The 16,923-nt window shown below is 39.4% G+C and overlaps 2 protein-coding genes across 4 annotated transcripts; one reads left to right on the forward strand and one right to left on the reverse strand.

Annotated features, from left to right (window-relative positions):
- The first annotated feature begins 258 nt into the window (after positions 1 to 258).
- LOC148888389 (uncharacterized) lies at positions 259 to 12,888 on the forward strand. Of its 2 annotated transcripts, XM_089012947.1 has the most exons (11): positions 259 to 321; positions 1,380 to 1,470; positions 1,542 to 1,665; positions 2,371 to 2,519; positions 3,390 to 3,532; positions 3,600 to 3,783; positions 5,347 to 5,480; positions 5,550 to 5,712; positions 6,597 to 6,672; positions 9,617 to 9,650; positions 9,759 to 12,888. In XM_089012947.1, exons 1-9 carry the CDS (start codon positions 284 to 286, stop codon positions 6,660 to 6,662), a joined length of 1,092 nt encoding a protein of 363 aa, XP_088869073.1. In that variant the 5' UTR covers positions 259 to 283; the 3' UTR covers positions 6,663 to 6,672; positions 9,617 to 9,650; positions 9,759 to 12,888. The 2 variants fall into 2 exon arrangements, with proteins under 2 accessions (XP_088869073.1, XP_088869072.1); XM_089012946.1 differs by lacking the exons at positions 9,617 to 9,650; positions 9,759 to 12,888 and having other exon boundaries at positions 6,597 to 7,041.
- LOC148888390 (sushi domain-containing protein 6) lies at positions 7,162 to 16,160 on the reverse strand. Of its 2 annotated transcripts, none has more exons than XM_089012948.1 (5): positions 16,005 to 16,160; positions 14,974 to 15,066; positions 12,897 to 13,097; positions 8,136 to 8,280; positions 7,162 to 8,018 (listed from the first exon to the last, which is right to left on the reverse strand). In XM_089012948.1, exons 2-5 carry the CDS (start codon positions 15,056 to 15,058, stop codon positions 7,745 to 7,747), a joined length of 705 nt encoding a protein of 234 aa, XP_088869074.1. In that variant the 5' UTR covers positions 15,059 to 15,066; positions 16,005 to 16,160; the 3' UTR covers positions 7,162 to 7,744. The 2 variants fall into 2 exon arrangements, with proteins under 2 accessions (XP_088869074.1, XP_088869075.1); XM_089012949.1 differs by having other exon boundaries at positions 7,162 to 8,015; positions 16,005 to 16,159.
- Between the last annotated feature and the right edge of the window lie 763 nt (positions 16,161 to 16,923).

Consider the following 16,923-nt stretch of genomic DNA (forward strand, 5'->3'; position numbering starts at 1 on the left):
GACCCGGTAGTAGATCAAAGCGCATTAAAAACAATCAAATTTAAATTTGCTGGATCTCACAATGTTTGCAAAGGAATGCAATTTTCTATTATTTATATTTGTTCTTATATATTTAATTAGGGTTCCGGATAAGATCATTTCTTATCCTAAAAACAAGGTTTGTTTATTCTTTTTTGTTAATTTTACCAGACACAAGGTGTGACGATGTCAGCTATAACCAATGACCGCGTGTGATGTCATCAATAAGCGACACGTTAATCGCGCGGGCAGTTTGAAAATAAAAATGATGCACAAGACTCCAATACCGCTAGCCGTTCAAAAGTAAGTTTGCGGTGTAAATGTCTCTGGCTACGCTATTCCATTAACTGAGTAGTCTTTTTTATGTCTTTTCCATGAATTAAATGAACGTAGATGTTCTCTGAAAAAAAAAACGTTTACGGAATCGTTAAGTAATAAAAACGAAAGAAGAAACTCAGAGTGTCATAGCCAGATGCTAACTATATTGCGTCACAGCTACGTTGGCAACCTTTTATTATTTTGATTTGGCCGACATAATATTTGTGGCTACAGATCGTAGTTTAACATCCACCTTGTCACTGACTGGAGATTAGGCCATCCACCCATTTTCAACACCGCTTAACCTAAACAAGGTCGTGGGGTGTTGCTGGATCCTATCCCAGCTGACTTTCGACAGAACACAGAATGCCCCATGAACTGCTCCACAGTCAATTGAAGGTCGCATGTAAAAACATCAATTCACACCAGGAGTGTCAAAGTCATTTTTTGCCGCGGGCCACATTGTAGGAAATGTTTCCTCTCGAGGGCCGTTATAAATTTGGGGAAGCCATTAGAATGTTTAATCACCTCCACATATTACATATAGAGCGCGCAACAAATGAATAAATAAGTTCAAAAATCTGAAGTCAAGAATAACGACTGTTATTGTGTTTTACATCCAAAAAATGTGAAAATTTCGTTAGGATTTTAGCAAGCATCATGGAATTTCACGAGTTTGATTAGCTTTAGCGTGCTGAAAAAAATGATTATGGCAGGCCGGATTTGGCCTGCCTTGACGTTGACACCTGTGATTCACACCCACGTCCACTCCATCACTTAGTGGGAACAGATCCCAAACCACCTGCCCACATGTCAGACATGTATGTATACCACTACACTAATTGCAACACCAGACCAAACCATTGATTGTCTAAATGCGCCCATCCAGTTTCTCACCCAAACCCAGGTGATTCTCCTGCCCATGTGCACCCTTAACGAGTAGGACAAACGCCATTGCTTGTGCATGGATATCTCTTGATTTCACATTATGTATTTGTATTGGCTTGTGTGTATTTAATCATGAACGTGTGCATGTTTGTCAGTGTGTTGCAGCAATGTGACCCAATGCTCCTGGGACTGTGTGATGATGGGGAACAGCTGGACCCTACAGGAGAGAAACAACTTTTTCTCCAGGTTTCCATCTTCTTTTCCTGAAGATTTTGATCACAGAAACATCCTAATTTATTTTGTTTTTGTGGGTGTAGGATAAGCGACGTGTGCAGAAAGTTGGTTGGCGTCAACTGTTTGTTTTGGACTCCATGATGTGTGAGCTGGAGCGGGTTCAATCTACCCAGCAACTGCTGACACAGCCCTGTCCCACACATTCAGGTAGCCCCATCTACAGTTAGTTGAGTCACTGTTCCCAACCTTTATTTAGCCATGGCATATATTTCATGTTGGATAAAAATTTCCGACACACTATTTAGCAAAACAATTGAGAAAAAAAGGATAAAGCATTAACATGTACCTTATGTTATCTATTACAAGAACAAGTTCTGCCAGATACTGTATGTGCTTGGCATAGTTTAATTTAAAAAAAATATCAAGGGAAATAATTGATTTTCCATCCACAACATTGATAATTGATGATTTCTCGTGATCTATTTGATCACCTATTACGGCACACCGGTTGGGAATCACATTTCAGGGTGACCTTTTAACACACCTCAGTCACACCTCATGCAATAATCATCATCAATCAATCAAACCATCTAATCTGCACTTTGGTCTGCCAATCCTGTGATGTGAAATGAATTATTTTGACAACAAATATGCTTTTCATCACAGATTGAGACAGATTGATGAACAATATTTGGGGGGAAATTACCTTTTGTTTCCATGATTCCAGCTCATGGAAAATGGGAGCAAAAAAACAAAATATTGCGTCAGCCAAATCATCAATCCAAGTTAAATCTTCATTGACAAAAAAGGAGAAACATTTTGCACGGTTAATAATAATAATAATAATACTAATCATACATTTTACTTATAAGTGCCTTTCAAAACTCTCGAGGACACGTTTCCTCACCGCAGGAGGCGAAGCTCGAAGTCACTGGAAGGCCTTGAAGGCGGAGAGCAGGACGACAGCAGAGCGTACGGAGCAGCTGGTGGACACGCTGCAAAAAGACATAAGTGACAAACGACATAAAGTCAAACAAGTACTGCAACAGCTGCAGGCCAAGGTACACACACAGTAACACACAGAGACAGTAGTTGTGGACAATGCCTTGATTTTATTAACTTGAGTTTATTCAGTTATTTGTCAGGTTGGTCTTTTATGTGGTCAATCAAGTCACTGAATCCTATAATTCACATTTGTGTATTTTCTGCACTGCCAATATGAAATAATTGTCCTGTTTTTGAAATAAATGGATGAAAATTCAAACTTTAACACCCCAACTCAATGACTAATTGACAGAACAATCACTCATTAAAATAACGGTTTGGTGTGGCCCGACTATTAAAAAAAAATAGTCTATTCAAATTGGAAGCGGTTTGTGACCCAAAAATATCACCTAGCCCTTATACAATGTTTTCCACAAGGTAGCAGAAAAGTAACGTATTTTCCGGTGTATAAGGTCTGGCAACTACTGTCAGCAGCCAAGACTCCATTTCCCCCTGTAGAAGAAGTACTGCGTAACAAGCCTCTATTGCAGCACCTTATAATGTGGTGTGCCTTATATTTGGACATTTTTGATCTATTTATATATTATACAGTAAAGTCTCGTTATATCGATAGTACTGCTTATTACGATACTATTTCGATGAACGCAAGGAGAAAATTTACATGCCGCAGGATCGGATATATCGATAGTCCGGTTATATCGATATTTTTTCCGACTCCCAAGAATATCGATATAACGAGACTTTACTGTATTTAGAAACCTTTTTTTTTTCATTCATTGAAGGTGCGCCTTATAGTCCGGTGGGCCTTATATATGGGAAAAAATTGAAAATACACCATTCATTGGGGGTGAGCCTTATACTTCGGTGTATCTTATACACTGGAAAATACAGTACTCACACACACATACATGGATATGCTTTTTTAGAAACAGCAGCAAGAAGACTTACATACGAGTGTGAAAGAGGCACGGAAAGCGTTGCAGACGCATGATGGTCAGCTGACTCGACTGAAGGCGGAGCTTGAAGCGGAGCTCGGGCAAGTGGATGTCTGGCAGCATTTCAGAGAGGTGTAAGTGTCATTGAGTCACATGATCGGTGACAGGCTACTTGACATTCTAACATGGGATCGTTTGCAGCTTGCAGTTGTACGTGCAGGCGGTGGCGCACGTCAATGTGCTGTCCTTCAACCAATCGCAGGTGTCTCTGGAGCTGAGGCCTTACGCTCCCGCCAACACAAATCTGGCATTCGATGAGCTGGAGCCGTTAAAGATGTCCATCATCTGGAACCAAGATGATCATTTCACACTTCGGATTGATCCGGTATGATAAAACTCTTTAATTTCATTTGGCGTCATTTTGCTGTTAGGGAGCTATGTAGAAGTGAGTTTTGGGGTTTCATTCAGACAAAAGTAGTACCGTATTTTCCGGTGTATGAGGCGCACCGAAGTATAAGGCGCAGCCCCGATGAATGGTGTATTTTATTTTTTTTCCCCCATAAATAAGGCGCACCTTCAATGAATGAAAAAAAAGGTTTCCAAATACATGTATAATATATAAATAGATAAACGTTTTCCAAATACTGTATAAGGCACACCACATTATAAGGTGCTACAATAGAGGCTGTTACACACTACTTCTACGGGGAGGAAATGGAGTCGGTGGTTGCCGACAATAATTGCGAGACCTGTTGTGGCTCAATATTACTTCACATGTAAGGAGTACCTGCATATAAGGCGCAGGGTCATCTTTTGAAGAAAATCAAGGCTTTTGGGTGCGCCTTATACAGACGCTCCCCTACTTATGAACATTCGAGTTACGAACAACGGTAGATGCAAACATTTTTATTAACATATACAGTGAGACCTCAACTTACAAACACCTTAACTTAAAAACGTTTCGTCTTACAAACATCAAATTTATGAAAATTAAACCTTATAATAAGCACTATTTTCATAATACACACCACCATGGCTGGCAGAGTGATCTTCGGCAGAAGCGCACGACCGAACAGCACCAGAGGTTAAGTTACCAACAGTCCTTATGGATGGTGACTCTCCTTCCATAAGCCATCAACGACCATCAAAAAGGTACATAAAACTTTATTTTACAGCACAGTTTATTTCTTTAATTACAGTCCTCATGTACTGCGCCTCTCTTTCCAAACAGCAATTCCCTTTGATCTTTGACCTCCAACGCCATTCCATCAAGCCATAAATGACCATCACAAATGTAAATAAAGTGACTTTATGATACAATGCAGTGTATTTCTTTCATTACAATACAATAGCACATTTATTATACATAGAATAATGTATGTTGTGTGTAGTTTTAAGGCTTATTTAGTTGAAAAGTATATTTTATGGAAACCCAGGAACTGATTATTCCCATTTTAATGGTTTCCTATAGGAAATTTGTTTTGGAGATACACACTTTTCGCCTTACACACTCTGTCTGGGAACCAATTAAGTTCGTAAGTTGAGGTCTCACTGTATAGTATTCTCTCCAGTTGTACATGTACATATCTTTATAGAATATATATATATATATATATATATATATATATATATATATATATATATATATATATATATATATATATATATATATATATATATATATGTTTATTTTTCAATACATATTACTTATACAAGCATTAAACATACTTATATAAACCTTAAACATGCTTATACATATACATTCCAGACAAAATATAACACTGAAGCGACTTACGAACAAATTCACCTTACGAACAACCGCCAGGAGTATCTGTTTGTAAATTGGGGAGCGTCTGTCCACGGGAAAATACGTTACTTTTCTGCCACCTGATGGTATCTATAGGAATAATAATTGATGTGTGAACTTGACTTGCTGTCATGTGATCAGGCGAGCTCGGCAAAGCACCTTCAGGAAGACGTGTCGGGCCGCGCCGCTGAACTCAGTGCCGCTCTGGTGGAGGTGATGGAGAACTATATGGGTCAGGCTGACCTACTGGCTGAGATCCAGAGTTTGCGATCCAGGTGGGACCCGCACGTGACCCCTCGCCGTCCACCGTGACCTGACACGCGCGCTCCCCCTTCCTTTTTCAGCTTTGCCATCGATTGGTGTCCTGCTCAACGTGTGTTGGTATACCTCAAGTCAGCGTCCATCTTGTGCCATCTGGAAGTGCAGGAGGGTTACCCCAATGGCGGAGCCGTACGGCTGCGAGATGTACAGAGAGACGGACAACCACTGAACACCAACATACTGCAGGTGTGATGATCAACCATCATTTGTATTTAAACAGAAACAACACTATGATTTTAGGACATAGTATTTATAATGAAATGGAGGTGGACAAACGTGCTTCATGCAAAATTGTCAGACATGCATGCTATTTACTTCCTCGTGCTAAAATGGCCACAAGAGGGCGCCGACACCTTAACCATTGCTGACTTATCAAATGCCCTACATCAAATTACAGCTGGTATACACCCCATAGCAATATCTGGTATTGTTACTCAATCAATTAAAGCAGATTTGTCGAGCTCATTAACACAAATTATTAACATCAATCGTGTTTCTCAATCATACATAGAAATGTTTAGCTCATTCACTGCCAGACGTGCAAAATGTGTCCACTCCAGTGCCAGGGTTTTTGTCATTGTCATTGTCGTTCGAATTCCAGGACCCACACAATACTGTATTGAGCTTTAGGACCACATAAACATTCAATGCAGCGTAAGAAAACTTAGACTCTCTTCTTTCATCAGAAAAAAGTTAATTCCTAAGTTATATGGGTCTGGAGTTATATGAGCTTGAAATGATGGCGGCTGTCCAAAATACAATGCAATACATACGTATTAGTTTATATAGCGCTTTAACAACAGCTGAAGCTGAACAAAGCGCTAACATGGAAAAAAGGGGGAATGTTGCCCCTTGTGGAAGGAAAAACATTGCCAGAGGCCATGGCCAGCCCTTTATCAGCACCCAAACAAGAAAAAAACAAAACTTTGAACAAATTTGGGAATGGCGCTCTACGTCATATTTTCAATTTCCAAATAAATTCATGAATGGCGGTGAATGAGTTAATCAATAGTATGAGAAAAAATATGTAGTTATTTTTTTTCTGTCTTTTGTTCTCCTTTTTGCCACAGCCCCAAAATCCTGATGGAAGCCTCACCGACTGGCTCGTTTTTCTTTGCACCAATCCTCTCATTTGAAGTTGTCATGGTAATATTCTCATTTGGGACATTCAGATAAATTAAATAACTGGCAGGAATCATAGTCATGTGGTACATGCCGTTGTATTGCTGTGTGCGTGTGTACATAGTCTAAAGGAGGAAAGGAAGCGGTAGTACCTGTATACTGTCCAATACATCCCATGTTAACAAAACAACGTCGGCATTTATTGCAATCTGGCCAATACCGATTCTTTTTACTTTTTTTGTATTGTAAAGAAATAAACATTTACACTTACGATAAGTTGATAATATTAATTAATGTACAGTATTTGTGTGTTTGAGGGAGCCTCTGGCGCATCAGAATTACACTCTAAATAAATCAATGAGACATCTTAGTGTGTGTGTGTGTGTGTGTGTGTGTGTGTGTGTGTGTGTGTGTGTGTGTGTGTGTGTGTGTGTTCTGTTCCTGTTTTAGTGGTAAATTCCATGAAATGAAACTCAAACGTCAGAAGGAAAACTTGAAACATGACGCAGCAAAGAAACTTAAAAATATATTTATCAATGAAGTCATTATTTACAGTATAGCATTAATAAGGGGAAAATACATTCAGTCTGCATTTGATCAACTTCATATAAATATAATCTCATACATTCGTGATAATCCGTCATAGTTACAGTGGAACCTCTCAAATTGCAATGGTTGCAAGCCTGCATTACCATTTCCAATTAGGGGTTTCAAGCCTGATTAGGGTTTCATATTTGGTTGAAAACTGGAGTTGGGGTGAGCGTGTTTCAAAGGTGTCAAGTTTGAATTTTATATGAAAGATTCAAGTTAGGGTTGAGTTTTCAAAGTAGGGTTTTACAGTTGGGGTTTCAATGAATTGAAGGCTTGGTTGGAGTTTCCAACCCTGCTTTGAAGAAAAGGGCTCAAGATTAGGCTTTCAAATCTGTGTTTGGGTTTCAAAACAGGATTTAATGTTGCACCTGAGAGCTTCCATTGTCAGATGACTGCACACTGGCCAATCAGCTTTGGTCTGGACACCAGTCCGCTGCGTCCAACTCAAATAAAGGAAAAAAAGTGCCAAGTTGTCTCAATCGAAACTGCCTTGCAGTTTTGTCCTTCAAACGTCCTTGTCATCCGAATGAGAAATGCGTAGCCGTCGGCTCTCACTCGTTCGGGATGGGACTTCTTCGTAAGAAGGTGGGGGATTGTTAGGGATGGATTGTTCGCCGGCTGATTCCCAGGCCAACAGGAGCTGGGTGGGTCCCGGTGGGGGCGAGCGACAGGGAGAGAGGGGTTGTCCCCAGCTGCTGTAAATTGCCTCCTCATAGGACGGTAGCGGCACAGGAAGTACCTCAGCCATCAGGTCCAGTTGCTCCGAGGACCGACGCCTACTGGGAAATATGTCATGTGACAGGCATCATGTGGCACATTTGACATGATGCAATTCATGCAAAACATCGGCGATCACGTGACAGATGTCGTTTGACATGCGATAGCACGAACCTTACCTTTGTGATTGGCAAGGGCAGAGGCGGGACTTGACCACCAGGCAGGCGGTGGCGGTGAACAGGAATATGGACACGCCCACAGCCGTCGTGGCCACGTTGGGCACGCCAAAATCTGCCCCGCTGTTGGAGTTAATGCGATGGGCACCTGTAGAAATGACATTTTTTTTTAAGACCAGGCTGAGGTCTAAAATGATAGTTGGGGTGCAATCACTTTTATTTTGAAATTCTCCAATGTTTGCAAAGTAAGTGGAAGCCCGGAAAATATTTATTTACTTTAAATTCTAGGTGTTCTTTGCATTCTTTGATCTTCAATGAAGACTGCTTGATTTTTGTCCTCAGCATTTGCTAGCTGTGCCTCCATTACCTCTTCAGAACTGTTTCTGCCTTCAGCAATGCATCTTTAGCTTCTTCGTCAGATAACTCACTGTTTGGGTTTCTTTGAACAAACCGCAGTCCATTTTTTTCTGGTTGTAAGACTACTATAGGACCTTTTCTTGTCATTTGGGAAACAAAAAGGGAATAAATAATTACAAGTGGCGACTAGGGAGGATATTTTTTTAAACAGTTACTGTTCTGACTTACTGGGCTGGAATACAATTAACTCATTCACTGCCAAAATGTGTCCACTACAGTGCCAGGGTTTTTGTCATTGTCACTTGAATTTCAGAACCCACAGAATATTGAGTTTTGGGTCTACATACATAAATAATCAATGCAGCATAAGAAACCTGAGACTCTCTTCTTTCATCAGGAAAAAAATGAGTCAATTCCTAAATGATATGGGTCTGGAGTTATATGAGCTAGAAATGAGGGCGGCTATCCAAAATGCAATACATACATATTGGTTTATATAGCGTCAGAGCAACAGTTAAAGCTGGAACAAAGAGCTAACATGGAAAAAGGGTAATGCTGCCCCCTTGTGGAAGGGAAAACATTGCCAGAGGCCATGGCCAGCACTTTATCGGCACCCAAAGGGGAAAAAAAAAACAAAACCCGAACAAATTTGGGAATGGCGCTTTGTCATATTTTCAATTCCCGAATACATTTGTGAATGGCGGTGAATGAGATAAAATAATCTAAACAACAATTTCATGTGTTTTTAAGAGTCTGGCAGAAAATGTGCCAACAACATTTCAAGCCCAAAATGTGTTGAATAAAAAGTATTGTACTGTAACTTTTCCTATTGCTGTAAAAAGTACATGCATTGAGGGAATCATTTTTTTCTCTCAATGTCTCTTATAGTAGAGAATATAATTGAATGCCATTTATATATGATATTCAGATTTACACATGTCCTTGGCTGTGGACAAATCTAAACTTGTCATATTTGAACCAAGGGCATCATGGTTTTAAAAAAGGGGAGGTGGTCTAAATCAGGATAAGGGTGTTTGATTAGTTTTAGATGAGGATTTCAAGACATGGTTTTTCTGTCAAATTAAGGTTTTATACGGTTGATGGATTTCTTTTCTTTTCTATCACAGCTTTGCAGGGCATCGTGGGTAAAAGAGCGGACAGGTATTTAATGTCTATGCGGTCTGTTTGGTGCTTCCTGTCTATCCGCTTCATGTTTATTCTGGTGGCTTCTTTCACTTCCTCTTCTGATCTCTCACTTCCTGTTTGCAGAACCACTCAGAGAAGAAGAAGCCATGGCACCAAAACCACAAACAGGATGATAAATAAAACAAAGTGAACACTTCATGCACCTTTTCGGGTGATTAGTAGGATTTTAAGACCGGGTTAAGGTTTCAAAGCAGAGAGGTCTCAAATTAGCGTTTCAATTTTGAGTCTCAATCGTGGTTTGTGGTTTTGTGTGAGGGTTTCAAAGTATTAATTATTTTGTTATTTATTCATTTATTTAGATTCCATGCATTTATCTATTTATGTATTTATTTAATTATTTATTTCAATGAGGCCCTGCATATTAATAAACATAGCTGTGTAAATGTGCCGAATTTAGCATACATGCTAGTTTTCAGCCTTCGTCCCAAAGGTGGGTGTCTTAATATAAACAGTGAATATAAAATAACAAAATAATATAACATCACATAAAACATGGACAGTCATGCAATTGGAGTTTTGAATTACAGTCATTTGAGTGCATTTGAATGCATCACTCGACTACCCTGTGCTTCCTTATACGTCACTTCCTTATAAGCTGGAACCTGTGGTTCCTGACCTCCCATGTCACGTCTTCCTCATTGTCTTATTGTGACCGACGCATTAATATTGTTGTTGTTTTATTTTTGCGAAAATGCTGACATATTTGGTTAAGATCTCCTGAATAGTATGACTTTAAAGCAAGCAGGGGATGGTTTGAAAAGTTAGTTTGCCCAAAGACAGCTGGGATAGGTGCCAACACGCCACGTGGCAGAGAGAGATTTTTATGTACATATGTTAATATTTATGTCAAAATAAACGTTCGTTTTTATAGAATTTTACACATGATCTGCTCTATTAAGTTTTGTTATCGGGTTTATGCGATGAAATAGTTAAAAAGTTTTTTCTAGACTTTGAACGGATTAAGATTTTTTACATTAATTTTAATGGAAAGTGCTGTTTCGGTTTTTGAACAAATCTGTTTTCGAACAGGTTTCTGAAACGGATTATGGTCGAAAACTGAGGTATCACTGTACTTTATTTTGGTTAGGGTTTTAAGCAGCTGTGTTTATTAATATGCAGGCCCTCAGTGTTATGGTATCAAATTGCAAGTTGAAGGCTCGGTTAAGAGTTCCGTTTTTGGGTTCAAGTTATGGTTTTAAATGAAGGTTTCAAAGTTGGATTTGGGTTCAAATTTAGGGACTCCACGCCTGGATTAGAGTTTAAAAAATTAGTTTTTGATTTTCAAAAGGGAGTTTCAAAACAAGGTTAGGGTTTCTAATTGGGCTATCAAACAGTTTCTGGTTTCAAGTCAATGTTAGACCTTAAAATATAATTTCAGATTACATTTTACAGGACGTTGGTCAAGTGTAAAACAAAGAAGCTTTTAATTTAGGCTTTGAAATCTGAGTTCAAGTTTAGAATGAAGTTTTACCTGTTTTTTGTATTTGTTTATGATAGACCAACTAAATTCACAAAATGTTTTCAAAGTCACGTAACCCAACGAGTGTGAAACTGAACCAGCATTTTACCCTTGCGGAAGGACCAAAACAAGAAGGAAGAACTTTTAAGAGAAACTAGGTCAGCACGTTGAGATCCATGAAATGAAACACTTCAAATGTGGTCTCATCAAATCCTAACTGCATTTATGGCTAATCATCACATTTTGCAACCAAGCTGTGCTGCAAACGCAAAGTTGTCACAATTTGTATGGGGTCCTCAATCTAGCAGCATTTAGACAAAATGGCATGTGTATTATTCAACATACCTTATTTGTATGAATTGTTTTAAATAATAATCATACATTACATTTTAAAAGACAACCGACGTCACTTTTTTGTTTCCTAACTGACATCAGAAAAATGTTGTATAGCAGCTAAAATACCCAAAACACACAGTATGATATTTTTATTCAAATGCAAAACAAAATGACTTAAAGTGTCCAAAATCTGCAAAAAAAATTGAGCTGCGAATTGGGCATTTTCAGAAATCACGCCAAGACGTCTTGCTTGCTGGAGAATCCAAACTGTATAGTGCCACTTAGCAGTTTTTTTTTACGACAATACTAGTGCAGCGTGTTCTACCGGAAACAAATTCCTTGTGTGTTCTACATACTTGGCAATAAAGATGATTCTGATTCTGATTCTGATGGCTTCAGATTCGGAGAATATGCTTTCTTATTACACATCCAGTTATGAATATGATTCAAATAGTTCTGAAGAGGAAAGCATACATGTTTTTAATCGATTAAAGAATTTATTCCGTGCCATTTTGAGGCAACATTGGGGGGAAATAGATCACCAAAGAAGAGGCAGAAAATGGCCAGCAAGCTCCCTGTGAGGAATTAATCAGCCAGTTTCCACAGGCTGATAAATTCCTTATATGGAGCTTGGTCGCCCTCTTCTGGCTCTTTTTGGTGCAACATGACGTTTTCAGACCAAACAAGCACAGCAAAATGTATTGACGTGATGGAAGGACTGCTACAATGTGTCTTTTTTTTCGTTCAGGGGCGTTCCTTTAGTTACGTCACGTACGGACTCGTCACCAACTCAAAAACAAGACTTCCGGAATATTCAGCGCAAGTCTAAAAGTAAAATATAGCGATATGCGGTGGAATCTTGGTAAAATACGCTCAGTAGAAGTCATTTTACAAATTATGGACACAACTTGTCCGGACGTCGGTTGTTCTTTAAGCGGCTTTCAAAGCTCTCAAGGACATTTTACAGTCACAGACAAGCCTCGGTACTAAAATAAATAAAATACAATTATAAATAGAAACAAGAGAGAGAGCTACACAGAAAATGGAATTTTAAATAGGTGGGTTTTGAGATGGGACTTGAAGGTGGTTTGGAGGGCTCTACACATGACTACCAAATTACATGTCGCTCAATCAAACCATCTTCAAGGATTGACATGTCAAAGCATTCATAAACTGGAATCTTGTTCTATGGAACCTCAAAATTTGAGAGCGTGAACGCAACTTGGATAGGCTCCAGTTTGTCCCCGACCCTCAAGGGGACATGCAGATTTGAAAATCGAAGGGTAATTTTTTATTTTCATATTTTTATATTATTTTTTTCTTATCAAACTGGTTTCATGGGTTGTATTTTCCTAAAGTATTCCTACCAAATCTCAATGGCAAGTTTATCTTCCGTGAATTCTCACCTCTGACCCGAACGCAGGCGGGAATGGGCGGCTTCCACGCGCCGTGATTGCACCAGGAAATGGGAGACTTGGCTGTACGATAGCCGACCTCACAGAACAGGTGCACGGAGCTCTTGTGGGGGAAACCTCGACAGGGGGATGGTTCACAACGGAAGCCCCCGTGCTCTGGGACCAGGGGGTGAGTGCAGTTGCTTAGACGGCCTGTAAGGGGTGTAGGGGCTTTTGTAAAGAGGGCGCTGACATCTCTAATCACAAAATGTGTTCATGTTTTCCTCAGTCTATTCTCTTAATTTGATAACATTTCTCTTAGCTGCAGTGATTCCAGAATGTGAATGTTTTTTTTTTGGTCCAAATTTCAAACTAAATGTACTAGTACTGTACCCTTTAACTTCAAAATTATAAATAGAATGTTTCATTTACCAATCAAATTTCTAATGCGTTATTTTTTTCTGTCCTCTTATTGCTTAATCGGAGGACACAAATTACAGCCACAATCGCACAGCAAAATACATCTCTTTTAACTCATTCACTACCTGACGTGCATAAAATGTGTCCACTGCAGTGCCAGGGTTTTTGTCATTTTCACTCAAATTCCAGGACCCACAATATTGACTTTTAGGACTACAGAAACATTCAATGCAACGTGGTTTTGAGAATACAGTACTATAACACCTTTTCTTGTCATTTGGGAAAAAAAAGAAACAAAGATGGAACAAATAATTACAAGTGGCGACTGGCGAAAATATTTTTTTAAACACCAATTACCAGACATGTGCAAACGTGTCCACTCCAGCGGGGTTTTTGTCTTTGTCATTGAAATTCCAGAAGCCACAGAATATTGAGTTTTAGGACTACATAAAGAGTAAATGCAGCGTAAGAAACCTAAGACTCTCTACTTTCATCGGAAAAAAAAGAGTTAATTCCTAAATCATAGCGGCCTGGAGTTATCTGAGGTACAAGTGGCGGCGGCTGTACAAAAGTCAAATGCTGCCCCCTCGTGGGAAGGAAAAACATTGCCCGAGGTCTGATAAGCGCCTTATCGGCACTCCCCACAAGAAAAACCAAAACCCGAACAAATTTGGGAATGGTGCTCCACGTTATATTTCCAATTCCCGAATATAAGCCATTTCTTTCGATCCTGAACTTATCTTTCAAAAGTAAATATTTGTGTCACCGAATCAACAGGTCACTGCCATCAAAACAAGTCATTAAGTCATTGTGTATAGATAAAACAGACCATTGGGAGCCTTTTACTGAGCGAGTTGCTTGTTATGTAGCAACAAAGGGACATATGTCTTCTTGTGCCAGTCCCAAGCCCGGATAAATACAGAGGGTTATGTCAGAAAGGGCATCCGACGTAAAAGCTTGGCCAAAACAAACATGCGGATCAAACCTCTAAAGATGGAGGACACTGATTTGCTGTGGCGAGCCCATCAAGGGAAAAGCCGAAAGGAAAAGAAGAAGTACAGATAAAACAGTTGGTCATGTAAGTATCAGAGTTATGCCTTTTGTATGCACTGAGTTCCAAAATATCTGAATGCTGTTATGTAACTTTGATGAGCAGTTTGCTTGCCTGACTCATCAGTCAAGGGAACTGCTCATAAAGAGAAAAAGGCCGACATAACGGGGGACAGCGTGCAGACGTTCAAGTAGAAAGGATGGACGTGAAAAAAAGACTAAATGCCCTTCGTGGGTGTATAGTGTATAAAGTCCATGCACTTTATAAAACAATATCCCAAAAATAGCACTTATGAATAAAGATGGTGACAAAGCACAGTTTGAACTATTAAAAAAAAAGTGTGAGCTTTTCCTAGTTAGTCTCTAGTTAGGACTATATGAGTAACCCAGGCCCTTGTTCTAAAAATAGCTCGCCAAAAATGATACAGCAAATAACTAACATTTCTGGTTTCCTCCCCCCGTTTCTGAACTGCTCCAGAAGATGACGATTTGGGTTTTTGTAGAGTACTGTTCTGATAGTTTCTGTATTTGCAAAAGAACTAAATTCAGTCTGAAAAGTCCCCATTGAAGACTGAAATGCCAGCTGCATGGCCCACAATTGGGTTAAGAGTGTGGTTACCTGCAAAGAGGTGTGGTAAGTAGGTCAAGAGGATGATGATGATGATACATCGACATGGCCATGGAGACGGCGCTGATGTAGACATTCAACGTCCTGTAGAGTATTGTTAATTGATTAAATCAATGGATTTTCCAGATGCAATATTTATTCCATGTGTGTACTGAAATTTACGGCTGTACTGTGTATACGCTACATCACAGGTGCAAAGTCAAAGCTAATGAGCTGTCCCGCCACATCATTTTATGTGGCTCGCAAAAGCAAATCAAGCACATCAAGTCTGAACCAACATTTCAAACTATAATCATTTCTAAGACTTAACAATATTTAAAAAGCAATTATTCTTGACTTCTGATTTCAAAACAAAACATCCAGGAATTTGTTGTTCCCAGTTTATGTAATGTGTGGAATTGATTAAAACAGTACTGTACGTATATGATTTTACAAAATTCAGTCTTAATGGCCGTATGACGGGAAACCATCACAACAATGTTGCCTGCGACAAAAAAAAATGTTTGACACCACTGCTCTACATGTTTGTGTGTAGTGTAAATATATTATATTTGTGTGTGTGTGTGTGTGTTATGTCAACAAATAGGACAGCTGTGTGAGGTCAAGTCATCTCACACCCGGGGCTGCTATGTGTCACGTGACCATGTGATGCGTGGGTGTGCAACATGTTCATCAGGCCAGCTTGTTTGGTATCACAACTTGTACCGAAACAAAGAAATTCATTGATTCGGTGGAAAATATAGAAAAACATACAATCATTTGCAGTTAGTAATTTGTTTTACCACGACTATAGGTTGTCCACTACTGGTTAAGGAACCTTCTTTGTCAAGCACTCATAAATCATCCCTACATTTTTTACAACTAGTTTTGTCGTGACATGATATAACCAACACATGTAAACATCACAAATATGGATAATAAATATACATATGTATCATCCTCCGCTTGTTTATGTCGTCCGATGTGTCGGAACTTCCGACGCTAATATTAACGACGACATAGATAAACCATGAACGTCTCACCTTGAGGCAGCGGAGACGTGACGAATGAAAGCGAAGACCGACGGTCGCTGCTCGCCAACAAGTGGCCCCTTGTCAGATTCTTGACGGCTTGGCTTTTCTCCCTACCTCCGCAACCGGTTCAAGATCATAGGTGTAAACAAAATGTCGCGAGGAGACCGATTGGCTGAGGGTGATTCGTCAAGTCAGCCGCGCCCCCACCGGAACGAACGCGGGTTATGATCGCAAGAGGCTGTCCGGAATTTCCGTCTTGATGACATTTTCCAATTAATACGCAAACAAAAATATTTCCTGCCCTTTTTCCATTCAGTTACGTGTTACACTGAGTTAATTAAAAATACAACTTTCTTTAGAGGGGATAACAAGATGTATAATCTTTATTGGCGTGTTCTATGGTCCAGATGGAACAATTTTAATTTTGTGAAAATATAAAACAGAACTAACAATACAATAATACAAAATTACAGGCATATATCACAAACAGGCTTGTCGTTAATTATTCGCACGTAAATTTTGGATCACAACTGGATATAGATTACAACAATCCACCTTCAGACAATTTTCAAGAACGATGTTGTTTTTTTAATTTAATTTGTGTCTGGTGGAAGTGAATGTTATTTGTCTGAAAACGTGATCACTTCTGATATATTCTTTAACTATACACTAGAGGGCAGTGTGGCTATATAAACTGTTGAGATGAAGAAAAAGGAGATGAGATCTGTCATGGCGGTCAAAGTGAGTTGTGCGAACTCGTGTTGTGCTGTTAATTGCCTGTTAATGAAATATGTTTAGTTACTCTCTGGCCTTGTTATTTTGACTCCCAAGACAACGACTGTGCAATGTCGCTGATCAGCTACAGTATTTGCATTCTTCAGAGACGTTTGTAAGCACGCGATGTGCCACCAGGCAGACTGTCAGGTCA

This window comes from Hippocampus bargibanti, linkage group LG14 (genome assembly GCF_051943395.1).
Source record: "Hippocampus bargibanti isolate YZ-2025 linkage group LG14, ASM5194339v1, whole genome shotgun sequence".
Taxonomy (NCBI): domain Eukaryota; kingdom Metazoa; phylum Chordata; class Actinopteri; order Syngnathiformes; family Syngnathidae; genus Hippocampus; species Hippocampus bargibanti.